Here is a 27,927-nt window from a genome sequence, read left to right on the forward strand (position 1 = left end):
TTATACTAATGCATTTATAGCTTATGAAATTTCCCAGTGACCTTTAGCTTATCTCCCCCACAACATGGTTTAATCTTGATCTGTTTGTGCTGAAAGAAAATATCACACTTGTTAATTATTCTGAGAAGCTTTAGGAAGCAGCAGTAGGAAAGTGCACATGGATGTGTTTCACTTCATAGCTGACTGAATCAGCCTCAGAAATTGCCATAAATGAGCAGCAAGGCAGCTCCTGATGCACTTGCTGTATGTTCTCCAGCTTCCTTCTCACAGGCACTTGGCTGCCTCTCTACCAGCTGCTTCACAAGTTTAGTGAGATAGAAAGTTTAAAAACAAATAGTAAACCCTGTCACTGTGTCCAAGTTTTGCTTCGTATTCGCTGTTCTTGATCAACATCTCAATTGAATATTTCACCTGGGATTCAAACTCCAGAGCTGGCTGCCTGCTGAAGACATGGTAATTACCAAGGGAGGTGTCTGTCAAGGGAACCTTTTAGAAATCAATGAGCAGTGCACACCTCCTCAGACTCACAAAAGAAACTGATTAGCTCTCTAATGTAGTAAGGGAGGTTTCCACAGTTCAATGCAAGAGACTTCCAAATATGAGTGAAGCTTTATCTTCAGGGACCTGGTGATATGATGCCAAGATTCACCAAGGCTCTGCTCCACCCTGGCATAAGCAGGGAGCAAGTTTACCACTTCTCATGGGCCAGAGATCCAACCCCTGCTTGTACTTGAGGCTTTTCCCTATACTTCTAGTTGAAGTAAAGTAGGGCCTGTACTTCGAAGTGTCTGAGTCCTGCTTACTGACTGCAGTCACCCTCTGTGATGGGTTGGGCAGCGTCTGATTCATTCTGCAAGGTGCTAATTGAGCTCTCCAGCAGTACACCATAGTGGGGCAGAGTTGTTTTTCAAAGAAAAGAGTATTTAAATAGATACCTCATTATATGGGAGAGTTTAATAGTTTGCAAAGTCTCTGCTCCATTAAGATCATATCTTACAGCCAGCCTGGCATATCTGCATGAATGTCAGTTTATACTATCTCAGTCTAAATATATGCTCATTTAATTTCACTTAATTAAAACCCAATAAAAGCTAGACAGATGTAATATAGTTAAAATAGCTACAGCATGGTGTGAGCCCAATATTGCATATATAGAGTGTCCGACCTTCAATGAGTACATATAATATTATTATTCAGATATACTAAATATAGGTCATAAGGGTCAAAGCAGCTTCGGAGTCTGACTTGGAGTGGGTTGAGGGATGATTTCAGACTCCTAGTGTGGAATAAATAGTTAGAGGTTAAGAAGCAGCATGTTTGGGAAAGGTGCTCTCTTCTGACACTCACAGTTATGTGGGCTGGCGGTGCTCTGGGGCCTTCAGGTGGGTGTTTGAACTTGCATGCAGTCAGATCGTGTGCCCAGGGGGGCTCTGAACATCAGTTTCTAGAGGTCTGTTCATCTTCTGTCAAGATACTGAAGAGTTTGTGGTTTAAAGACAACGAAGCTGTCATCCTAGGCTCTTTTAACCCCAGAGGACTGGTGTCTTTGTCAGGAGCAAATACACAATTTATAAAGGTGCCGTGTATCCTACTGTCCCTCATTTACTAATTACATCTATATGTGTGTACATGCATTTTTCTCATTAAACCTTCTGACAATTAGCATGAGTTAATACATTTAGAGGGCTTTTCCCCCTTTTCTCCTGAATACATAGATCTTTCCTCCCAAGTAATGCTTAATTCTTTTTTAGGTCCAGCTCTTGGGTAGTTTTGTTAGTAGGTGTTGGGCTAATTGCTGTAGAGTTGAGAACACAAATAAATACAAGTTTTCATCTCCATTATCACAGATCAAGGCAAAAGCAAGGTCTCTGACTCATGCTTGTTGTAGCCCTTGTTCATCTTGCTAGTACTTCCCATCTCTTGTGGAGAGGCTGCTTTTCTGCAAATGCAGTGACTCAGGACAACTTCTTGTTCTCCCCCAGGGTGCAAGTCATTGCCTCACAGCTGACACCAGATCTAAGGCCAGCTTTGGGCTGGGAAGCTTCCCCAGCATGATAACTTGTTTAAAACCTGTTCCGCTGAACTGATTTAAAACTGTCCAGACATTGTAGTATTACAGGTGATGTGCATATGAGTTCTAGCAGCAAGGGTCAGTGCTACACCTCTAACCAGGTGTTAAAATCAGTTGATCATGTGGCAGAAACTCTCAATACAGATCAGATTGTGCTGGTGCTTCACAGTTCTTTTGTAAAGATTCTTGGATCTTCAAGCTCCTGAAGACTTCAGAGCAACTCCGATTGTATTCATACTCTCAAAGCTCTTGAATTCTTCCAGTGAGTTTCATAGTTAAAGAATTCTCTTTCACTTTACTCTTCAGAAAACTCAGGAACAAAATGTCAAATTGGAATAAATAACTGTTCTGAATGTTAACATACAGTTATCTTTGCCATGTAAGGAAACTTCAGAAATTCAGGGAGTATTGTCATCTTTCATCTAATAAAGAACTTGGTCTTAAAACAAGGATCGTTCTTTTCTAATCACCATCAATTAACTGAGTTACAGAACCATGCCCTACACCCTAGTGTGGCTTTCAGGCAACTAACTGCAAGTGAAGTATTGGAGAGGGCTCTGCAGCTGATTTCAGTCACTCTGTGGAAAAGTGTAGGTGCCTCTAACAAAGAAGCAATAGGAGCCAGCTCACCACATCATCTTGCTGCATTTATGCTTCTCAGAGTTACCAGCAAGCATTTTCATTTTAGTCTTGATCCTATAGGTAGAAGCACTGCTTATTTGGAAACAAAAGGAATACCCAACATACACAGAACAAATTTGCAAAAAGAAGTGGTGCCTGTCCTAGTGAAATGGCAGTGCTGGCTATATCCTGCTTCACTGATAATAACCAGCAGTCAGTACTCGGTGGAAGACATTCAGGTCCTTGGAAGAAACACCTCTGAGTGCAGGCATCAGATGGGTATCAACTTGGGACAAGATGTTTAAGGATAGCCCAAAAGAATGAGGATTAGGGACTATTACCCAGAAGGGTGAGAAAACCCACATGAGGATAGGTCCTGTCTCAGAAAGGACTGACTGGGCAAGGATCGAAATTTTGTGCCCTGGAAGAACCTGTACTGCACATCTGGGTCTTGCTGTGTGAGGCACACGCAGCAGTGATGGTCCACGCAGACTGCCTACTGCAATCTTTTCTGTAGTACTTTGATTTCTGAAGATAGTTTCCCCGAAAACTGTGTTAGGAAGTAGCCAACTCAGTGTTGCACTGCCCTAGTGCCCAGTTGCAGCCAGCAAGAGCCTTGGCTTCTCTGTTTGATGTTGCTTTGGAGTGATTTTTTTGGTGGTTTAGGTTCCTACAAGAAAATGGTGTGTTGATAAGTTTGGGGTGAGTTTGTGTCAAGAGAGTGAAAGTCCCTTCTCCAACAGACCCTCTCCTCCACGCTGGGAAATACTGAGGCACATAATCCCATGGGGTTTTCCAGTGTATTATCCTATGTTTTGCCTTGCTTTGGGTGACTGGCTGTGTGCTTTCGGTACACAGAGGATGTCAGGGTTGGCGTTCATTCCTGACTGAAGTGAATGTAGGGGATGTTATTCAGTGACTATTATCATGAAGGGGAAATAAACTCTCCTTCCTTGTAAGTGTTTCAAACCTTTCAAACACAAGGAATTGGGTTTGAAGTTTGATCTTGAGGTGCCCTTTAATAAAGCGGCCTGGTAATCACAGGGCACAGCTTGGCTTAATAACCATTCAAGTGATGGCACCTCCATCACTTGATGGGCTCTTTCATGTTGGCACGTTGTGGTCTTTGTGCTTTGATTTGGTCCCTTTGAGAGACACCCTAAAAGGACAACAGCCAGAGACGCATTGTCATATGATGTGAAGGGCAAATGGAAACTTTTATTCCTTCTGGATGAGGAAATTTGGGGTCCAACAGAAAAGCCTTGTGCACTCGCCGTAGTAGTGTCCTCTGAGTGAAGAGTGAATGTCTTAACTTTGCAAAGGTGAGAGAGACCCAGAACAAACACCGTGCTAAATACAGCAAGCCTGTGCTGCTCCCACAAGGGTTGGCTTACATTTAGAGGCCAGGAGGTTTGGGATTTAATGCAGGAAAAAATGAGCTGGTCACACTTACGTTTTAGGGAATCTGCTTCAAGTATGCAGTCACTCCTAGAGCTCTGTGTAGACAATTGTGTATTAGAGAAAGGGTTTAACCTCTACAGGGAGTAGATTTAAAGATTTGCTGCAAATCTTTTCAGTTCTAGGGCAGAACAACAAACCCTATTTCAGCCAGATGAGAGAGAAGGAAGTCCTGTCTCCTGCCCCGTAGGCTTGTGCTCAGAGTCATTGCACCATTCCCATGGGAAGTGACACACTGTGGTGATGCTTTTCTTAACTCTGAGAATTGTGGAAGGGGACAGGGGAAGAGGGGGGATGGGAGGAGGGAGGCCCTAGACCAAACAGAACAAAAATACCACTTGGCAAACTTTCCAAACAGGCTAAAAGAAATAACCCTGTCTTCCATGGCTGTGCTATTCCATGCGAGTATCTCTGGGTGTAACTGTTCTGTCTAGGGTAGCGGTAGTTACTAACATAGATAAATAAGCAGCAGATTTATTATTGCAAGAGAGAGATTACCCACAACTTCAGTCACTGCAAGATCTTTCCTGATGCTTCCGTCATCTGTGGATATAAAGTGTCAGAAAATGTAACCAGACATAAAGTTAAAATGGGTTAATGTCATCTTGGCAGAGGAAAATGCTAAAATGAGTAGTTTGAATTGCTGCTTTTGCTTAGAGAAAGGACTCTGCCTAAAGGAAGGGTAGTTAGTGGGGAAAAAAAGGTATAAATATTGTAATTACTTTTTAAGAGGCAAGTTAAACATGCTTAAAATATGCCTTCTTTGTATTTACAGAAATTCTTTTCTGTCTTTCTTTCCCATTGGGTGATCATTGTTGTGGATAATGGAATGAGCTGTAAATCTGAGATACACGACACTCTTGTATGCATACTGGTATTTATTAATCAATACACTGAACATGATTTGGCACACTGTGTCCTGTTTAACCCTGTTTTTCTGTCTGTTTAAACTCCTCAGTTTTCTTTGGTAAGTGCTTGGTATTCAGATCCTACAAATCTGCATAAAACCAACACATACCATGGACTGCCTACAGATTTGATCTGCATGAATCTCTCCCTTATACTAACAGCCTTCATGTGTGCAAAATAAGACCAAGGGGACAAAAGTGGGAATTAAAAGGGTTCCCTGCCAATTTGCCAAGCTGGAGTATCTGCCCTTTAATCATGCTTCATTATTGATTGTACACTGAACTCAAGACACTGACCAGTGGATCCTCCACTTGCTAAACACACTGACCTCATAAAACAAACCCTGACAGATCACTGCAACAGGATAACTTAACCTCACTCCCAAAGAAGCCCTCCTTATAAGATACTCTTCATTGTAGCATGTAAAATTATCTCCAGTGCCTTATAAAGAGGGTAGGGATTCCTTTCTCCAGCTAACATCCAAATCAGGCAGGAACAGCAGAGGTCTGGCCAGCATGCCATTGTTACATTACCAGAAACTACCTCATTTCAAAGTATTTCTGTATGGAAAGCTAATTCTGCATGACACCGTGTTTTTTTTGCCAGAGGGAACCTGATGCAAGGGTTATGTGAATGCAGAGAATGGCTCAAAACTGATTTGTTACACTCTCCCCTTAGTTTAATTTCTTTAAGTGAGCAGATTTTGTCCCACTGGTCATTCTAACCTCAAAGCAAAACTGCACCTAGTGCCCGCAACCATGTGCTTTCCACCCCTCCTGCCCAGCACACTCACGGTCACACAGCCCCCAGGACACCCCCTCCTTGTTCTGTATGAGGAATGAAGGGGCACTGCATCATCTTCCCAACGCTCCCTCCATCTCAACTGCTTGAACAGTGGTGTGGATGAATGCAAGTGGTGAGGCCAGCCAGCAATGCCACCTCAGCAGCTTAGTTTGGCCCCAGTTCATAAGGGTGGTGGCTTTAATGGCAAGATGCAGGGTTGGATGCTGCAGTCCTGGAAGCAGTGAGCTTTACTAACCTCCTGAGAGTGTCACTCTGACTTTTATTGCACATCAGTTTCTTTTTGTTTATTCCTGTCGCGCTAATACAAATTCTAGCTTTAAAAAAAACTTTCTGCTTTTTAGTTATAATTTCCTTTCCTCTTTGTACTAATGCTTCTCTCTAATCTTATTTGCATTCAAATTACCTCACCAGGTGGTACACCGATCAGAGGTAAGAATGCTGAAATGTGCCTCCAGTTGTCACGTCACTCCATCTCCTGTCTGCCTTGTCCCTTCTCCTCTGGTGTTTCTCATCTCCAGCTTTTACTCTCAGCCCTAACTCTGCCAGCGCTCTCGCTCATTTGCACTCTCCCACTAGTGTGTTTTTTTTGGTTGGTTTCTAGCGTGATTTCTTGTAGACTCATCCATTGCGATTTTGCACTGTTGAAAGGGGGTTATTCAACGGAAAGTTTGCAAACTGGAAAATGGGCCCTGGCCTTTCCGCCACAGGAGGGTTGACATCTCCTGCAGCTCCTGCAAGTCTCTGAACTTCCCACAGAGTTGTGGCCTCTAAGGTTTTGTGTCTAGGTGGTTTTAGATGGATTGCTTTGGTGTAAGTGTAAGGAGGTAACATTTTCACAAGAGAACAGTCACGTTCTTCACTGCTGCTGCTGCTGGTCATGAAACCCCAATCAGAGGGAGATAAATTCTTGAAAGTTTGAGCAAATCTGGCTCTGGAATAAGGAGCACATTTGTTTGCATTCTTCATGTTTGCCTTTCAAGTGTGCTGACCCTCTAACGTGGCAACAGAGTGGTAAACCACTGCCCCAGACTCCCCTTCCTGAGCCAGTCATGCTGATGTTGCTTTGCAGTGCAAAGATTTGTTTTAAATAGATGAATAAGAAGTACATCTGGCTACTTTAAGCCTTCATTAATTAAACCCACCCTTGGTTTGACAGCCCAGTGTGCACAGTCCCGGGCTACTTTTCACAGCCTGTATGCACTAGTAATGACTTTCCAATTGGAGTGTTGTCTTTTCTAGCCTAAACACTCAAAGCTGTCTCTTTAGATTAACTTTAGCATGTTATTCAGTGTTACATGCTAAGGCCATTCTGAATTCTCTTGTGATTTTGATTACCCCTGTTGACTGACCCCTGGATTTCTCGACGGAATGACTACCACCTACAAATCAACACGACCTTGTTCGTGCAGTTTTCCCCCTTCTCTCCTTTCCTCCCCCTTTTCCCTGAATCACTGCTGGAAGTTAATAATCTGACTCTTTGGAACTGGTTCTGTTGCTGGGGGTTAATGTTTTCAGCTCCTGTTAAGTGATTTTAGAGTAAATGTGAATTGCCGTTTGACGCGTATTTTCATTAAGTTGCCTCTGTAGCAAATCTGGGTCAGGGAAAAAGACTGCAAACTTTATTTCGATATGAATGGGCTTAGATATCTGTCATTCCTCCCTTTGGAACACTGGAGATTGACAGCTGTGATGTTACAAGCTCCTTAAACTATTTCTTCATCTCCTATTTCTACTGCAAATCCTAAAATGAAATGACAGATTGAATGCTAACTAGCCGAGTGCTCTGAGCTCCCAGCCATGCACGCTGAGTGCGCAGCCATCCCAGGACCTCCCTGCGCGCCCACCCTAGCTGATGACATTAGTGACTCAGCACCAGAACCACGTGGATGCTCCATACGTCCTGCTTGGGAACTGAACGCATCTCTGTGAAAACAACCATCCATCTCATAAAACATAAGTTCCCCGCACCCCCACCCCTCCTTCCCACCCCTGTTTGAGTCCTGATGAGGTATTTTAAGAATGTTCTTGACATTATTTAAAATATGTGTCCTGTTTGAATGTCAAAGATGACATTTCTGTGAGAGCAAACTGAAGCCACGTGCTGCTCTCTGGCTTCTCCCAGAGGATTTCTGTCAGCCTCTAATGCCTTTTATTTAAAATGGAGGTCATTGAATTTCTAAAGATAACGACAGATTAGATGAAAGTGCTTTTATGATGGTGAGGTTGTGTCCATGTAGAAGTGACTGTTCTGCCATGTTCTATACCCAGCTGCACTCTTGTTCCTCATTAAGGTAAGTTTGATGCTTTGGAATCCATTAATTCGGTCTGAAAGGAAGGGTGAACTAATGACCCTTAACAAACACTTTTGGTAATAAAGTTGTGGGGGGAAGGGGTGGCTTTGGTTTGATTTAATTGTTGCTGTGACTGTGTTGCTAGGAGTTGTGTGTCTGGAGTACTTGAGAGGTTCGAGCATTACCCAGAGCAGCAGAGAACCCACTCACAGGGAGCAGTGTGTGGTTAGTGAGAGGATAGGCTGAGAAATTCTACCATGCACCCCTCCGGAGAGGATGAGATTTTTCTCTCTAAATGCCTCATTTGACCTTACCCTCATACACTTGGTCCTTTCTGTCCAAGACATCTCTGGCTTCCCTGAAATGGGAGGAGCTCCCATATATAATTCAGGATCTCCATTTGCAGCTTCACTCTTTACCGCTCTGGGACTGCCCCAGGTAGTAATTTAATCTTGAAATCCCTATTTGTTCATCAGGAAGACATGGAGCTGGCAGATGCCCACCAGGTTAGGCAATAGCTAGTTTCTTAAGGTGACCCACAGATAGTATCAGCGAATCCATGTTTGAGCAAGTTCTGCCCCATTTTTGTTTTCAAAGTAGAATATAAGATGTTCATTTCCAGCATTTCTCTGGAGTTGAACTCACTCAAACTTTTTGAAACCTAGCTGCATTTTCCTGCCCTGGACTGTAAAAGAAAGCAGGGCACAGTTGTTTCTGGTGGGTGCTGGACTGAACAGGCATTAGATTGGATACACATGAGGAGGTAAAGAAATACCATCATCTCAGGCATTATCCCTCTCCAGTCAGATTTATTTGTTACTTTTCTGTCACCACAGGAAATATCTGAGGTTCCTAAACATAAGAGTATTGCTTCCCTGCAGACGTCAGCATAGCAGAGGTCTGTCTGAATTAACTTTAGATCAGCTCACTTGGGTGTCAGAAGCTGTCTGGGAAGCCAGGTAAACACCCGCACCAACTTCTGTATAGCTGCAGCTAAACCTTTTCCAGTCCCAAGCAAGCTGGTTTAAATATAGCTCCAGTATTTCGATGCTGTTCTGCGAGCTGGAGCATAAAGCTATCCAAAGAGATTAGAGAAAGCTCAAAGAATTTTGCTGTCTCTTTTTGAGCACGTGTTTGTACATTTGATTGCACTTTGTATATGATAGGATTTTTTTCATGTTTCTTGAGCTTTTCCAGTCAGAAAAAAAAAAGCAAAAGGAAAACAATTTAAAAATGAGAAGATAACGCTTGCAGGAGCAGACAGTGTCGGGGGGAGGTTGGGTGGGGTAGTGCCTGGAAATGTTTGTAATGCCATGTTTCTTACTGTCGGGATTCAGATTGACTCATGTCCCTTTAGAAGCACACAGGCGTTACTGCGTATTTGACAGTGCTGTAGTTTTGCTTCTGATGCAGAGTCCCCCGAGATTTTCTGTACCTGCTGGTGAAAGATCAGAGCATCCTGAAACTCCGCTAAGAGGAGATCTTGTGCTGCCGAGCACGTCGGGTCTCCTCTACTCCCTCTCTGACTGAGTCTGACTCGGTGGCAGCAGTTGGGAGCTATCAGGAGCTGCCTCTGGTGCACAGGAGAGTGATTCCTCCGCAGCACTGCCATCCAGAACACGCCCCTTGCATGCCCGTCACCAGCCTCTCAGGCATCATAACCGTAATGAACACTAACAATGAAAATATATCTGTAGTTATCTTGTTTTGCATAATTGGCAGTGATGATGGCTGGTGGAGGCTAGGTGCAATCCTCTGTAGCAGCTGGGAGATGCTGCTGTTATAAATTACAAAAAATAGTGAAGATGAGAAATGCTTATTTTCATTATTAGGGACTCTTGCATGATTTTGGTGTCTTTCAGTTTTTCACAGCTCCCACAGCAAGTGTTGGTTATCTCAGGCAGCAGCCAGGGTGTCAGAGTCCAACTCGGTCATTGTCAGGGCTTCACCATGTCTCTTTCTCCACCATATTCATATTTACGGGTCCGTGTTGGGTCTGGGCTTGCCTCTGGCCCTGCTCCCTGGATTTTATTAGGAAAATTCACTTTCTCTGTGAGGGAATTTTTTAGCAGAAGGGGGATTGGGACCCACACCTGAGCACTGGCTGAAAGGGTGGCCAAGAATACTGCTTCAGGAAAAGTCAGGTGGTGTTTCTGTGGAGGAAGCTGGTGGAAAGGAGGGGCTTGAGGTAGCCAGGTACTGTAGTGTGCAGGATGGGCAAAATTTCCTTCTTCCCTGGGAGGAATGGCCCTGGTCAGGTTCATTTATATCTGCATTGCACATCGTTTCCTTAAATGAGTGCTGTGACTGCAGACTGGTTCCTCTGACTTTTGGGTACTTACGGGAGCATTTCATTCCATGTCTAATTTTATAACCAGGGCAAAAGGTCAGTCCTCCTGCTCTGAACCAGAGGGACTGATGTTGTGAATACCCTGCTAGAGAAATGGAGCTGCTCCCACTGCTGGGGATGGAGCTTTGACCCAAACAGATAAAGAGGAGTGTCACCCAAAGAGCTGCTGTGTTTAGCTCAGTGCGGTGCTCTCTGGGAAAAAAGAGCACAAGCACTCGATGGGCTACGGAGCAGGATTTCAGAGAGATCAGTTTGTATGGCAGCTTGGAGCTTTTTACATTTGGCTTGTCACCTAGAGAAGAGAGTGACAAGCCCTCCGTGGCATAGCAGTACCCAGCACTGCCAAGAAGCAGCCCTTATCAGGATCTACCTTCCCCATGCTCTCTCTGTGCAGTACGCTTTATAAATGCTTCTTTTAACCACTGTCACTGCAACTAATGATTCTGCCTGAGCACAAATATATTTGAATAGATAAGTATCTTGGAGAGCTGCTAACAGGGCTGCTATCTGTGCCTGAGTTTAAAGAGCAAAAGAAAAAGCTAGGAGAGGAGGGAAGGGACTGACAAGGAGAGATCATCACAAAGTAAAGAAGCTGTAAGGGATGCTTGTCAGTCAGCAGGGCCAGCTCCTGCCCTCAACTCCAGAAAGCTCTGCCTTGTCACCATTCTGTGCTGGAGAGCAGCCAGGGGTTTTTCTCAGGAACTGTCAGCTCCCTGGTAAGCTGAGATGTGTTATCGAGAACAGATCTGAGCTGCAAGCAAGATTGACAGGACATCACAGCATGGTGAGGAGTGGCTGCCCCTCTTTTGCTGGAGCCCTGCTGTGGTTCAGGGTGCCTAGGAGGCAGTGGAGGTCGAGTGGTGCTCAGCGGGGAAAAGTTTTGCTCTGATGCACGTGTACTACTGCAGAGCCCCACAAGCTCCCAAACAAGCTGTTTGCTGCTCCTCTCCATACCCATAGGCATGTCCTGATGGTAGATGGTCCTCATGTGTCCAGTGAAACCACGCTGTCTGATTCCACATCAGGACTCAGCCATGCAAACGAGAACAAGGCACTAGAGCACCACAGGAGTCCATATGAGAAGTCTGCAGTAACATCCCATGTGAACAAGCCCTTGGCAACTTGTGCAACATAAATCCCAAATTAAATACTGAATCGGCCTTCCTAGCCCTGGTTTGCAGAGGTGCAGAAGATTGTAAGATGAGATGTTGACAGGGCTAGGAATAGAAATCGGGTCCTTTTCACTTCTCAAGGCAAAGAATTCACTGCACTTTTGAGGATCTGGATGCAGCTTCAGTGAACATCAGGGAGCAGAGCTACTCAGAACTCAGGCCTTTCTTTCCTGTAGCTCCTTATGTCCTGTCCAGCCTAGACTTGAACCCTCCAAGAGATGAAGCTGTTGTCTTTCTCTGGAATGACTACAATAGGGCCTGGAGCAATTTTATGCATCATTAGTTTTTCCCAAGGCTCAGATGCATTTGTGTCTGCAGGTTTCTGATCCCAGCAACATCTGAGCTTATCTTTATTCATGAATTTCTGTACCCTGAGATATCCGACACTTTTCTGTAACCATCACTTAGTTGTAGGTTATTCTTCAAGAAAACCCCTGTAGTACCACTGACTGCCGTCAGTTTACTATGATCCTTCCACTTTCCGCTGGCTGTCAACTGTAATGTGGGATCTATATGTTTGTCTAATGATGATTTATTGCAGTAACTGTTTTCTTTCTGGTTCAGTTGAGAGGTTTACATTAACTCCCTTCTGCTTTCTGGTTTCTCTCTTGCTTCTGACGCACCATAGTTTGAATAGCTGTGCCAACCCAGAAAAAAAAGAGGATTCCTTGCCCAATGTCCATGAGCAGCTTGCAGGCAGTTGCTGAAACGTTACATGTTTATAGTATGATTCTCGAAATTGGTCTGTGTTGGCTGCAGAACTGACAGGCAATAACAGCATGTAATCTGAAACTCCCCTCCGCCTTAATTCTCTTCATCCTGTTATGTTTTCCTCTTCTCTCTCCAGCGCTGATGTTGAGATCCCTAGACGTAAAAAATAGTTTGACTAACTGACGTTTAAGAGGTGTGGTGATCACAAGTATAAAGGGTATAAGTACCAGTGATATATATTCAGTGGCTAAAAGGGGCATATAAGAATGTATGTGTTCATGGCAGAACTGTCTTAAGGATTTTACTTTTTTCTAGGCAGACGTCACTGCCTGTCACCTGAAGCTGGCTCAGCTTTCAGCCCAGCCGGCTGATGAGGGCTACAGGCTAGATCAGAGGTAGGGTCTTCCTTAGGGTGATGACATCCACTCTTTTGTGTTTGTTTTTTTTAAGTTTGAGTATGTTTTGCAGCAAAGAGCTTTTCCCAGCCAAACTTGATGCAAGCACTAAGAATGAACTCTGCAGCACATGCATGCCCACAGAGTAATGAGCAGAAATTAAGAAGCTAAAAATAAACGGTGAGTTCCAGGAAAATCATCCTGACAGAGAGCATAACCAGGCTGTGGCATCAGTTCCTTGAGGAAGTGGGTGAAAGACCTATCACTTGGCCATGTCAAATGGGATTGGACAGAACACAAGTACATTTACAACAGGGAGCATTCCTGCCCTAGCCCCCAGGGATGCACAAGATAACCTAATAGGTCTTTTCCATTTCTAGATTCTCTGATGCTTTGTGTCTTGTCAATGCTGGGAAGCTTCGTCCTGCTCCACTGCCTGTCATGCTGCTGTCTGCTTGAAGATGTTTTCCCAGACAGCATGTAGAAATTCAGCATTCTCCCTGAATTAAGCAGCAGTGGTCTATAGGCTTTGGCCCGTGGGTGTCCAGAAAGTGCCATGGCTAGGGAAAGCTGGCAGGTCCTTTTGTTACTAGGTGGAAAGACTTTTGCGAACAAGCTTTCTCTGTCTAGCTGAAGCCTCATTTCCAGCACTAATGCAACAATAGGGAGGGCTCTGTACATCATTTTTATTATATGGCAGAACCTGGGGAAGTTCATTTTTCCCCATGACATATAGACTTATGCTACAGTCTCAATTTATCCTTCTAAATAATGTAGGTGGCAGCGGTTGATTCACATTAGTTTTTCTTCTGTTCTGATGATACGAAAAACTGAGTTTGACCTCTGCAGCTTGAACCAGCAAGAGGGGAGAAGGCAATTTCACCAGCTATTCTCAGTGCCTCTCTCAGTGGTCGTTTTGAACCGTGGCAGGCAGAAATGAGTTCAAATCCTTAAAAGCAAAGGGGTTAATGTTTTCTTTTAGTTCAGTATATGGTTTGTGAGCAGAGTTCCCTTACACGCAATCCTAACCAGCAGAATCTGAGCACTTGGAGGAACTTTAAGAATTATTCCCACGTTGCTTGGGCACCAGCCGCTTCAGTGTCTGGGCAATGGCCATTTGCTCCTGCAGTGCCAGCTTGCTGTCATACACATCCCGCATCTTTCTTTCTTTGCATCTCCGTCTGTTAGTCTGCATATGGGGCCTGGTTAGAGCAGTTTAGGTGTGACCAATTTTGCAGTCATCTGTGCTAGGCAAGAAGCTGTAGAAAAGACCAGCCTCCCAGGCCAAGTGGCGCTGGGCACTGGTGGAATAATCTGAGCAGATGAGAAAAAACCACATTAGGCCAGCACTCACTTCCACATCATGAGTACCCTGTGTAAATTGCTACTCTGTGTGCTCAGACAATTACTGCGGTTATTTACATGCACCCCTCACGCATCTGACACTTTGGGGGTGGGATCAGATCATGTCCCAAGGAACCTGCAGTCTGGGCTAAGCAACTATTCCTGACCCAAAGCTGGAGGAGCAGGCACTGCTGGAACAAAGCGAGGGTGCCTTTCACATGCGCGCGGTGTGGCAAAATGCCTGTATTGCATTGATGTATATCTTTGATGTGTCAGACTGAGTTTCTAATCTTTTTTTGTCACATATCATGAAATCTGAAAGAACAAGGAGATCACTGACATGGAGGAAGCTGACGAAAAGCGAAGTGTTTTCTCAGAAGGGGTTGTCTATTGGAAGGAGGGGTGGTGAGGTGGGAGACGTGGGACTCTGCCAGTTTCTGCAGGAAGGTCGCAATTTGTTGAGCATTTGCTAGGCTTTGTATGCATCAGATAAGAAACAAACAGCTACAGTTAGTGTGCTTTGTGCTTGGCTGTTTTGATTAAAAGCTTATTAAATGTCCTTTTATTCAACAGGAGTTCCATACAAAGCTGTAATTAATATGTGTGTATGTGTATGTTTTTTTCCGTTATTGAAGCAATGAGTATAAGTGGTTGGGGTGGTTCATAAATGGTTCCCTGTACATTAAAAAAATAACAATAATCTATTTCACAAGCTTCTAACAGCAGACTGGGTACCTTTTGGCTGCATGCTGGTACCCTGTGGGTCCAGGGAACATCACAATATACTTATCCAGGAAGATATAAAAGCATGGGACATGGCCTTCCTTTTCTGAGGCTGGCTGTTCAGTTACCAGATTTGCCGTAACCTGAATTGTCTCTGTCCTCTTGTTTGTATACAGGAGCTCTACAAATAGAGAACAGTGAGGAGTCAGACCAAGGCAAATACGAATGTGTTGCAACCAACAGCGCAGGAACCCGCTACTCTGCCCCAGCTAACCTTTACGTTCGAGGTAAGAGCAGCTTCCACCCAAGTAGGTCACTCTCCTCCTGCCCAAAAGGCTCCATGGCTTTCAGTGACGGGGTATGTTACCTGTCTTAGTGCCTTGATCACACTTTGTGGATTGTGTGATGTGGCCTTTGCTCAAAAAACAGCGAGTTGAGTTCAATATGTCTTTGATCCACATCGGGTTTGACTCACGTTTCTGGAAATCTGTTTTTACTGTTTATATGGTGTTACATAAAGTGCTGAAATATGGGCAGAATTGGAATTCCTTTCGTCCTTGAACTCCTTAACTTTGTGTCATAGCTATTTGAACTGGGATCGAGGGGTGCTTAATCCTTTTAGTATAAACTAACCTTTGGCTGGAGGAGTGTAAAACTGGTCATGTGCTGATGAGCCAGAGGTGCTCAGCTATAGGTGAGCTGATACTTAGGCCTCTACTTTGGAATGTGTATGTTTAAAAACCAAACAGGTTTTTGGAGTTGTCCTGATCTCTCTTATGTGCATCAATGATTGAGCCTCTGAGTATTAATGGCTCATACTGGGAACCTGCTGGAAATTAGCTGCAATTCATGTAAAGTGATTTTTCTAATGGTTATGCTATGTTGCCAATTTAAAACTGTTTTCAACATACCAGAATTAACTAGGTTTTACATTAGGACGGTATCCTGCCTACATTTCTCTACATTAAAGGTGTTTGACTTAGCTTGGAAAGAAGCAAGCGCTAAATTCCCTGTACACTTTCTGTTAATTTTGACAAGGCAAAAAAATGTGCTCCTTCATATGAAACTCTGTATAACCAGAGCCACTGGTCAGGAGCCCCTGGGAAACTTAGTTACAGGTTTTCCCAACAAAAGAAAGAAGGTTCATGTGCTGGTACAACCCATTGTTTGTGAGGAAGTTAGAACCAGATTTTATTTCCACATAGTAAATCTGGTGTGTAATAATTAAATCTCATCTTCATTTCTTCCTTCCTCTGTTTTGAAGAAAGAAAATACAATCTTAAAGCTGTATATGCATTGGTTAATATGGAAAGAGGACATGAGAATTTTGAGTCTTCACACACTGTGTGTTTGTTGCTAGGGGTGGCTTCTGGCATTGTTTTCTTTGCTTATTCTGGGGGACTGGTTTTTTATTTTGCAGCATAATTTGGATTATAAGAGTCTTTGGAAGACTGAAGTATCCAATTAAGCATATTCAGAAGATGAAGCTATATCTATGCAGTGGAATCACTCATTTCACTCTCACGGTGTACATATGGATGATTTTAAACTCCCTGTATTCTTGCAAGTTCATTTTTCAGGCAAGCTGTACTAAAACACATCCCAGATTGTCACTTTGCACTTTGAGGGAAGGGATCCTAGTTACCAGGTTGGCTGTTGTTGCATAGGTTTGTGTTGTTACCCAGCCGTTTTGCTGCAGTATTTGGGATGCTTTTGCTTCCTGTGGCATGCTCAGACTCTCAATGTTCTGTTTCCAATAGAGCTGTAGCTGAAAAAAGGCACAGGAGCTTCAAGAGGTAGAAAAACCTTCTCTTAACAACTTTCTGATTTCTTACTAATGAACATTCTTTATTTAGCAAGTGAATCCTGTAGGACTGAGGAATGTACTGAATTTTGCATTTGGCTTGCGGCTCAGCAAGGTTTGTCCATCCTGTTTGGGCTAGGCATGGGCCATGGATAGTCTACACATGTGAGATGATCCTGACGTTCACCGAAGAAAGCATGTTCTTAGACATATGCTTTACTGTTAACTATCATTTTCTTACACATAAATTTTTGGAACAAGCCTTTTTATTGCACATAATCTTTACAATGTCAGTCTCTAGCCTGTGTGATCCTGATAAAGCTCTGCTGTATATTTAAGACAGGATACCCCATAAATTATTTTCAGATAAAATTCACTGTGCATACTAGGTCCTAGATGGTATTTGGGCTTACATTTTCTGATAGCAAATGTTCTACAAAAAAATTATAATGTTGTTATTCTTCAACAAGGAAGGAAAAAAAATGAAAGTGTCTTTCTGAGGTCTAGGGTGCAGAATAAAAGAATCCCTTTTTTTATTCTTGTGATAATCCTACAGGGTTGTCATTAGATGGATCAGTGACTTCCAGTAGGGTCCTCAGAAAGTACCTGCATCTTTTACTAGAGAAGACATTAATTAATGCTGGAGATTGTGTCGGCTGCACTGCCACTGCATGGTGGTTTCATAATGATTGCCATCATTGTATTGAATACCCAAGAAGTTGACCATTTTCTCGGAAAGCACAGCTGAGCAGCACTGCTGATTTCCACCCTGTGTACTTCTCAGTACTGCTTGTGCCTGCTCTTATTTACAGCCTACTGGGTTTTTTTAATAGTTCAAATGTTTGTTTGTCTCTTGACTCTTGGGATTTATGGTTTTGATCATGTCCTCCCCTTTTCTAGCCTCCCAGGTAATCCTTTATGAGTGTGCTGTGTTAGAAAGCACAGGCTCATTAGCATCTTTATCATACTTTTCATGCTAACAAAGGAAGATACTGGGTGCTGAGAAGAAGTATCCAGGCGCTGCTCAGGGCTTCCTATATCAATGAAAGAACAGGAGGAGGAAAGAGCAGGCTACACCAGTGTCTTGTCTCTGTGAATTCTTTAGAGCCAGCACTTCTGCACAGATGGACTTCATTAAAAGTTAAAACATTTCCACACCAGGGATTTGTAAAGGAAAATGGATGCATTTTCCTTGAAGCTATTATTTTCATCTTACTAAGCGTGCTGGAAAGCAACCTTCATAAGCCTTCTGCTTCTAGACTGACAGGTCTATCTGTCCGCTGCTGCAGAGCCAGGATGGGGCTGGGGACCAGTGCTGGGAGCTGACTGCCTCCTGCTGCTGCTCTTCAGCCCTCCATGTATGTAGCGTTGCAGAAAACATCCCAGACCATCAGAGGAGCAAGAGCAGAGGGAAAGCAAGAGCAGGGAGCATGCCTGAGCAAGGTGGCTGGCTGGGGCATAGCAAGGACTTGGAAGGGGGCACAGTGGCATATTCCTGTCCTGCACTTTCAGCACAAGCATGCTTGCCATGCTGGCCTGGATGTTTATCGTTACCACCATGAAGGAACGCTCATCTATTTGTGGTCCATGGTTACATGTGCCACAGTGCATCGTAACAGTGATTAGATTTGGGACTTGATGGTGCTGCAGGGAGAAGGGAAGGGAATAGAAACATGTGGAAGATGCGACTCCTCTAATCCAGAGAGCTTACTGTCTAATTTAGCAGCAAAAATCCAAGATGTTGATTCAAGGCATATGAGAAATTGATTTAAGAGGAGAAGGCAGATATGACCTAGGGTGGGGAAAAAAAGGTGGTGTCATTTCATCATGCTCACTGGGAGTATAGTATAATTGCACTGATTCACCTGCGGTATTGGGTTTTTATGAACACATTTCACTCTTCATTTGCCTACAGCTTTTAGACATATCTGCACGAAGAGGAGCATTTTCAGCCAGAAGTCTTGTCCTGTGAAATGCCTGTGAAGGCAGTGGCCTGTGTGGTGCTCCCCTCAATGGACACACTGTTATTTAGCACTTTCCCCTGTATGAAAGGTTTTTTCTGCCCTTCTCTTTACACATGGCATTATTTTTTTTCCTGCGTCAGTGAAGCAGATGAGCAAGGAAGACTGTATAAATAGAGTATCCTTATTAATACACTGTGGAGTTCACTAGGTATGTTCCCCAGTGCTGCTTACAGCAATGAGCAATGCAGATTCTATTAGAATAGTACTTAACTGGAGCATTGACTGCATACTTCCCAGCAAATGAGAAATCTCCTGCCCAGCTTTCACTTAAGTGCTGCTTTTCAGGCCTTTAAGGCACAGTCCAGTGGGGTGAGTGCAGCAGGTTCCCTGGCCCAAAATGCTACACGTACTGTAGAGAAGCAGCCCACAGCTGGTTTTAAAGAAAGACTATTTAAAACTGAATTGTCTCCTCCGTCTCCAAATTGCAAACTAGTAAATCAGGATTCAGTTGATAGAAATGGTATTACTGCAGGAATCTGTGGTTTCTTGATCTGCTTTTTGAAAGGCTGGGCTAGTATTTCATTTTGCAGCAGGGAAATTTGCTTGGAGTCTGAAGATTTATTTGCCAAGTTTCACTAAGGAGGCATCACCCACAATGAAATTAGGATTGTGGCTTTGACCCCTAGCAGTGATTCTCTGCCTCCACAGGGTTTTACGCTTGGCGACTTGGTGGTAGCTTAGGCTCAGTCACAGAGGGGGCTCACCAAAATGTCTGTTTGCGACAGTGTGATGCTTATTGCAGTAGGGACCTTGTGTAAATAATAATTCTGAATGACTGACGTGGGCCTGGAGCAACAAGACTTGAAGCCTTTAAAAAGAACATTTTCTGCTTATGTAATATTAAAACAGCTAAAATAGCAGCAGCAGTCAAAGCTCAAGGCTATTGCCAGAAGAGTAAAAGCTGAGGACAGTGGTCAAACAGTCAGCTACCAAAACTGGGGATGTCTGCAAAATGGCTAAATAACAGGGAATACATTTTTTTACAACCTAGCTATATGCAACTTCAGGCAACGCGCTCCATTAAACCTGCCTCTCGTCAGGGTTGATGGGGGTGACATTACTTGACCAGAGAGGGGCACCGCCGGTGCTTGAGGGCCTGGCAGCCGTCACAGACAAGCAAAGACTGGAGAGAGTTGTGAGGTAGATGCCTGGATGACAGGAAACACAAACAGGCAATTGAATCAGGCTGGGTGACCCAAACTGCTGCTTTGGACAGATGTCTGCCCTGGACCATCAGAAGAAGCAAAATCAGACCACAGGGTAACTACCCCTCAGCAGCTGGTATATGGCTGAGGAGGACTACGGGTCTGACGGGCCATGATCTCCACGTGTACACTCTGGGCACTGCTGACCTCAAGATAATGCTGCAATACAGCAATTCAGCAGAGAGCAATGACCCTTCGATGAAGAAAGTACACTCCTTTTTATGGGATTTTAGTATTTTAAACTTCATTTCCTCTGCCCCCAGGTGCTGCTCCATGTTGAAGCTACTGCTGTAGCCAAAGCCAGAGCAGATACAGTTTGAGCAGATGCACCTCGGCTAGTTGTAAGCAGGCTCAGGGTGAGCGCAGCTGGCAGCATGGCCAGAGCTGTGCAGCACTCAGCACCAGCAGACATTTGCTGCTCAGTCAGCACTGTGGTTCTTGCTGCTGTGACTGTATGTATTCTCATACTGGAGCTGACTGGTTTCAGAGCCAGAGAGGCAAGGAGAGGCTTCTGCCAAGTTTTCTCTTCCCCATATATGACTATGAATATTTTTGTCGTGTTTTCTCCTGGGGTGAAGTGTGTTCACCGTCACTGTTTCTATGAGCATTTTGCTATGCCGTAATGATTATAATGATCACAGTTTAATAAATAATAATTCTTTGTCCTGCTAGCACATTTCAACTAAAGATTTCAGTGTGCTTTATAGAACTCAGCTAAATAAGCTTAACAGTTTTATTCCGTCAAAGTCCTTTGGCGGTTAAAAGTGCAGTGCGAGGCTCAAGTCTGATTATTTGTAAAATGACCTTTATGGAAAATAGAAGGAGAGTGGCTGGTGGCTCAGTGCATAATAATACAACACAGAAATGGACTTTGAAACCTATTTCCCTCTCCTCCCCACATGACCTGCGCAGACGTCTGTGGAATAATTAGGCCTGCATATCTGTGTGGATGAAATGTCTGTTCCCTCCCCTTCCATATCCACTTGCACAAAGGGTTAGCATATCCACCTCTGGTGCTCTGATGTTTTCTGCTTTTAATTGAATTCATGCATGCATGTGTGTGCACTGTGAATGGGAAAGGACGGTTGGGTGCCCTGAGCATCCTGTCTGTCTCTCTAGGATGGAATATACTCATCACTGTGGCATGAGAACATTGTTCATTGCATATAATGGGAGGTTGTCTTACTCTCATGTAATCTGGCGTAAAAAAGACAATCTGTCCTTTTGTTTCTCTATACCTCTAAAAGCTGTAAAGGATAAAATTTGATTTGTGTGGAGTCCTTGAGACACAAGATGTGCTTTTGGAGATAAGCAGGAACAGGTTCATCCCCATCTGGGTTTCTGTTAACCTCTGTCTTTTGGATTCCAAAGTGCCCAGGTTTGTCTTCATATTAATATCTTGCATAGCACCAGAGGGTTTTCAGCACAGGACAGATGCTGGCAGCTCCCAGCAGAATTGCAGAGCCAATTGGGATAATGAAGTTTCTTGTTGCTTTCAGGAAAGTATTAGCTTCCCACTCCAGAAAGCTTTAGAAATGTGTTCCTTTGTTTGAGCTAGTGATCTAAACTCTCAGACCTGTGCATTCGTATCTTGGCCACAGCCCCCTGCCTTGTTTCAGGGAGCTAATGCCCAAGAATACACAAAAGCAGAACCTCCCAGAAGCCCAAATTCATTCTTTCTGCAACAAGCTGCTGTGGTTAGAGTATTGCTGCTGCTGCATAAGATCAGCATGTCTGTGGCAGGGTAAAAGCCAAATTCAGTCGGCATGGGAATTTCTGCCTGCAGAGCACTGGAGCCATCTGACAGTCAGGGCTGGCAGACACGTCTCTGAAACAGCCTCGCTCTTCGCTGTTTCGCTGTTTCAACTTGGATCTCAAAAAGAGCCCCATTTTTACCTTCTGGAGTTTGTTATCCTCTGGTGGCATTTCTGCTGTGACCTGACTCGCTCTGTTTTGCACAGAATGGCATGTGTAAATTAGCTGCTAGGCAGCTCGTGTTTGTGGGAACATGGTAGTGTGCCTAGTGAGCTGTGGTATTCTTTCTGCACAGGGGATGTTCTGGGTAACCCCAGCCTAAAATCCTGTGTCCCTACTTGGGAGGGGGCAGACATTATTTACTGTCACTGCTCAGTCATTTGTTTTGTAAAAAAACTGAAAAACTGTTGGTAAAAACATGCTTCTTAGCTTGGGAGTGACATGGATAGAGAACTGGAGATAAGGGAGCGTGTAAATGGGATCTATAAGGAGATGAAACTTTCAATTTATCAGGTTTATCTCAGATAAAGCAGCAGCTGTTTAAGTATTAACTAAAAGGAAAGGAGAGAGAACTTTCTGCCCAGGTGTTCCCTGTTGCCTTATAGCTGTTCTGAAATAGCCTGCTACTGGTTTTTATTTCCCATAAGCCACTAATATAATAAGAGATTAAGAGATAATCCAGCAATTAGTGACAAATAGCAGGCCCCAAACTTGTTCCTGTTTGACAGACCAGAAAGTAATCTGTTTGAATTAGCGTGTTTCACATGTGTCTCCTCACCTTTCCAACTCTAATCTGAAGTGTCAACACGTGGGGAAAGCCACCGCCAGAGCCTGCTCCTGTTCATGCACACTGATGCAGTGCAATCCCTGGCAGGTTCCTGAAAACAAAGCTCCTGGCTGTCCCCCAGCTGCAGCAGCACCCCTCACCTCGACCCCGGGCAGGCCCAGTGGCACCACAGCGAATCCCCCTGCTATGGCTGGGGTCCATCAGCTCTTCCCAAGGGCAGGGGGAGGCTCTGCAGCTTCTGCAATTCTGCAGCAGGGATGCGTGTTCCCGTAGCCGTTTCAGCATCATCCCCCAGTCATACACCCTTCACCAGCCTCTTGCTGTTCAGTCACACAGTCCCAGCGGGTGCAGCAGGTTGGTCCATGCTTGCAGCACTTGGAGTTTGTGTTGCCCTGTTAGTTCTGCTTTCCAGAAATGCAGCCATCCACGGGTACGCCTGCTTTGACAGAAGCACTGTCCTTCCTGGGCAAGGGCAGGAAACAAGTCCTCCCTGTTGGGAAGAGCTGAGCAGAAGGCAGAAGCCCCTTGCTGTCTGCTGAGGCCATGCAGATGTGATACACTCCATTAGATTAGGAAATAAAGTGGTGGCTTGGGAGCAGCAATAAAGAGGTTCCCTCCCATCACAGAGTCTCACAGGATTAAATGAGCCTTATGTTCATGTTTTGTGGACGAAGATGTAATTCCACTGTCTGAAGCAGGACAGAGGAAACCTGGGCCTTAAGCTGGGACTGTTTGTTTTGGGGATGTCTGGGCGGTGATCCTCACTGGATGTGGCCCTTGCTTATGGGCCGGTTAACCTCCAAGTTGGCTGGTTCTGGTCCCCTGGTATCAGTTCAATTGGAGAAATGTAAACAACTGTTTCGCTGTTCTCCTGCAAGCTCCATTACACTTCGTAGGCCACTGTAGTAGCTGTTATTGGCAGTTTGTTGCCTGGTTTGTACCATGTCAGTGTTGGTTAAAATCCTGTCCTCTAATTGCTGGAAATGGCTGACTGTACTGTTGCACTGTATAATGCCATGTACTGTTGTCTAATTTGCAGTGTTTCTGCTGGAAAGCAAATTCCTCCCCCCACCTTCTCCTTCCCCCATCAAAAATGTGACTCATAAGCAGTCTTTAACTATCAAATCCACTTCTGTATCCTCTAAGTGAGGGTTCCATTACAGCTGATATGCCACAAATCTGTAGCTGGAGTGAGGTCACTCCTGCTAGAGAAATAAGATCTCCTTTGTCTATAAGGAAAATGCAACTAACCTTCTACTGTCTCTCCCGCAGGAACAAAAACTGGGACCTGCTCAATTCTCTCTGGGTGTTTTTGTCCTTCTGATTTCTTGTCCAGCTCTCACTCACAGCACAGTGTATCAATAAGGCTCTCCCGAAACTGAGCCCAGCTGAGACTGCGCATGTCTGTCACTTGCCTAATACCTCTCTGCTGCATTTAGCTCTTTGTTTGGAGAGGGAGAACAGCTCTTCATGGTAGAAGATTTTCATTCACCACTTGGAACATTTCTCTCATACTTGATAAAATTCGGATCTATGTATATGCTTTTCCCAGTGTGTGCTCAATGGGTTTAAAGTGCCTATGCCATCATCTTTATAGCTGGAGTGGGTGTGTGGGAGCACATCAGTCTGTGTGGTGGCTGGAGTCCTTTGCTCTGTGTGTGAGTGTTTTGCATGTGTAAACGTGTCTGTGCTTCCAGCATCTGGCCCAGCGCAGGGCCGCCCCCAGAGCACCCTCCGTGTGAGTATGTGTGGGACGTGCGGTCCCCTCCGCGCTGCCTGGAGGAGCGGTGAGCGGGTCAGGAGGCGAAGGGGCCGGCTGGGGCCAGAGCAGTGCGAGTGCAGCGCATTCCTGCCCGTGACATGGAGTGGTGTGTGTGCACGGTGGGAAGACATGGCTGACCTCTGTAGTCTTGTCTTGTCGTTTCAGTGGTGTGCGGACAGATGAAGCTTGGCCTGTTTTTACTCTCTGTGTTTTTCCTTGTCTTTTTTTATTCCCTCCTCATCTTCATCGCACTCTGCCATCAAACAAAACAAACTTTCATCTCTCAGATCAGCGAGAAGGTTGGTCCTTTTCACTTCTTATCCATCTACAGTACGCCACGTCAGATGGGACTTTTCCAGTAGGGAGAGGAGAGCCATCCCCAAAGGGGGAGGAGGCCCTACAGACTCTGGCTCCCTTCCAGGCACGGCCACAGTGTGCCTGATGAAATCTGCTTACTGTTTGCTGTGACTCTGGTGATGGCATTGATACTTTGCTTGCATGCCTTTGTTGCTTGAGATTTAAAATGCACAAAATATATTTTGCATGCAAATACAAGTCAGGGTGGTTTTCTTCAAAGGTAGGGTGGGAAGAAGTGCATGCTACTGTATGTGGGGTCCCTCTCTAACCCATTACCTGTGCTAGATGCCGGCGTAATACCCCTAAACTGCTGCTGTTTTCTGGCCAGAGATCAAGAGCAGTCTTTGGTAGCAGAGATCAGAATGATCTCCAGTCTCCTCACGAGCTGCTAGGGAGAGCATGTTCCTCAGTTTCTCCTGTAGCTTTAAAAATTTAAAAATTAACTTTTGTAGAGGCAAAAAGCTTACTTTTGATCTCAGCTGGAGAAGGACCAGCATGCTGCCCTCCCTTGCCATAGGGCAGCAGGCTGAGAGATGCGAGGGCCTCGTGCTGAGGCAGCTTCCCTGCTCCTTGGCAGTCCCTGCTCTGGGGGATGGTCAGTTCTCCGTGCTTGGACGAGGGCCTTTTGCATGAGCAGGTCTGCCTCTCCTTTCTTCCTTGGGGCTGGGTCTTTTCTCTTGCTGGCAGGAGAGCAGGGAGCTCTGGCAGGGGCCTCAGCCTTACGTGGCATGGCTCAGGGAGGCCCATCGCGACGTGCTCAGGAGCTCATAGACACTCAGCAAAACCTGATCTGTCCCGCTGCCCTCAGAGCGCCAGAGGTGAATAAAGGACAATAGTGAAAGGCAACTCCAGCTTTTAAATTGAATCTAGCTCCAGAACTAGCTTGAGGCACTCATAATTTCATGCTGAGGAAGGCTGATGGTTTTGGCAGGCATCCTAAGCTGGTTTCCAGAGATGACTTCTTCACCATACAGGTACCATGCGGTCCGTCTCTCCACACACACTGAAGGAGAAGGATGCTTGCAGTGGCTCTCTAGCCCAGCACTGCTCCTGGGTGGTATGGAGAAGAGACCCTGGCTCCTCTTGCACATAGCATCAGGCAGCTGCATGAGCTGATCTTCTAATCATCACTGGAACAAGTTTTAACAAGTTGTCATAGTAGTTGTTCCAGTACACTGACTTCACTCCCGTTTCTGTCCCTGGAACGTGCTCTCATTTAGATCGTACTGAGGCACAGGGCCCTTGTTTACCTTCTAAAACAGATCTAAAAATAGATTTCGTAGAGGATGAAATTACCTGAGCCCAAGACAATGGTGAAAAATGAGAACGAGGAAGAAAAGAGAAGAAATTGAAGCCAAGGCCCAAAGCCTCCCAGATTTCAGTGAATTTGGAGCACCGCTGTGATGGCTCAGGCACCTCTGGAGAATAAACCTTTGACAAGGCACTTAAACGTTTTAGCCGCATGGTTTAGCTGAGGGGAGGCAGCTGAGAATGGATATAAGCCAGCGGGAGCAGATTATTTCTCATTCTTTGTGTCGACCCCTCCTTCCCACCCCACCAAAAATACCCACGTACGCAAATATTTAATGTGAAGCCAGAAATTAGTTTCTAAATATTCCATTGGGATTTGCCATGCTTATAATTTGTTTGGCACTGATAATTACATCTTACATTTTTCCAGCTTTACTTAAAACTGCGTACTGCTAAACCATGCATTTAATTATTGCACTGTGACTGCTACAAGGTTGTTTATTAACGAGTATTTTATCTTGATACAGTGGATCTTTTCTCTTATTCCCCTCCTTAATGTTGTGTTATTTTCATCAGAGAAATTTCAGAGAGTGAATGCAAATTGCATAGCTCCACAATCTTGCTCTCCCTTACTTTGCTATTAGTATGTCAGTATGCTGAATGCTGATGTGTCTCCAGTGCTGCACCACTGTAATGATATATCCTCTTTTATATGTGGTTGTCAGCGCAAATAATTAGACCTAAAAGTTATAGCTGAAATATAATCCAAAAATGGCAAGGCCCTGTTTTGGAAATTGTCTATAAAATGTCAGCATTCAAGGATGCATTGGGAGCATAAATAGTACAGCATTGTTTGAGCACAAGATTAGACTGTAAATGCATTTTTTTCTGGTTCCAATTTTTTCTCTCCTGCTGTTGATTCTGTCAATAGATTGTGAGACTCCAGCAACTGCCTTTCCATTTGAAGTCCTTCCTTAAAATGATAGCACTAGGGAAAGATGAAAGGTGTCTACAGATGAGTAAACCACGCAGACTGATGATGATGTTTGAGGATATCTCCTAAATTCACTCATTCCTGACTCTGAGGAGGTGGTTCCTGAGGAAGGCGGGATTTTGGGGCAGGGTAGCAGTGTGGCAAAGGCAAGAGCATACCTGTGCACCAAGAATTATCCAATTTGCCTGGCTGGACCAATGAAATTAGGCAGTCTCACCTTCTCAAAGATGTGCCCCTGCATCACACTTTACTGCTCATCCCAGCTGGGAAGTCAGAGCAGAGCCCTCCGAACTCGCCTTTGCTAGGCTAGGGGCTGGGGAAGAGCAGCCCGGGCAGTATTGGTCCTCCTTCAGAGCAAACAGGGCTTCAGACTGCTGCTCCTTTGTGCAGAGGAAGAGCAAAGGGAAGGGTGTCGGGACATGGTGCAGGACCAGAGCAGATGAGATTGCCTTGGAGAGGAGCAGAGAAGTGTGAAGCACAGGCACATCTCCATCACCATGGGGCAGCACCCAGTGACCCTGCGATAGGGGTGCCAGGAAGGGGGAAGATGAAGCCCAGAGTTCGATGCCGGGTAGGCATGGCAGGAAGGAAACCTAGAAGCAAGAGTAGGCAAGTGGAGGTCCCTGTATCTCTGCAAGCTAGAGAGAGGGGTGTTAGTGCTGTCATTTGCTCAGCTGTACTGGGGCCGACACAGCCAGTGGGGAGAAGCAATTTGGATTCCCCTTCCCTAGCAGCACCACACAGTGGGGGTCCCTGGTTCTCCAAGGGGATAACATCACCCTCAGAGGCAACCTGAGACATTAGGAAACAGCCTCTACCATAGTGAAAGGAGCCGGGCAATCAATTCATGCTCTTTGCTCTCAAGGCAAGGAATGTGCATGTTAATGCATGCTGAATTATTAACATTTCTCAATCTCAACCTTTGTAGCTGTTGTATTGCCTGCTCCCCTCCTTCCTCCCCACAGTTCCCCCAGTGAGTGGGAAACCAATCTCCGCGCTGTCCTTTCTCCCTGTCCTGTGGGATCCAGGGCATGGGCTCAGGTTGTGCTGCACTGCTCACCAGTCCGGGGTTTCACTTCACTTCCCAGGAAACAGTCACTACAGGCAGGCATGCTGAATAGTGGAGCAGCACAGAGCCC

At 44.9% G+C, this 27,927-nt stretch overlaps 1 protein-coding gene across 7 annotated transcripts in view; it reads left to right on the top strand.

Annotated features, from left to right (window-relative positions):
• PTPRF (protein tyrosine phosphatase receptor type F) overlaps positions 1-27,927 on the top strand; it is a 392,585-nt gene that overhangs the window by 284,400 nt on the left and 80,258 nt on the right. For all 7 annotated transcript variants that reach the window (XM_055724616.1, XM_055724615.1, XM_055724619.1 and 4 more), the window contains one exon: positions 15,026-15,136. In XM_055724616.1, the coding sequence (XP_055580591.1) occupies positions 15,026-15,136 (111 nt within the window). The remainder of the gene's footprint in view (positions 1-15,025; positions 15,137-27,927) is intronic.

This window comes from Falco cherrug, chromosome 12 (genome assembly GCF_023634085.1).
Source record: "Falco cherrug isolate bFalChe1 chromosome 12, bFalChe1.pri, whole genome shotgun sequence".
NCBI lineage: Eukaryota > Metazoa > Chordata > Aves > Falconiformes > Falconidae > Falco > Falco cherrug.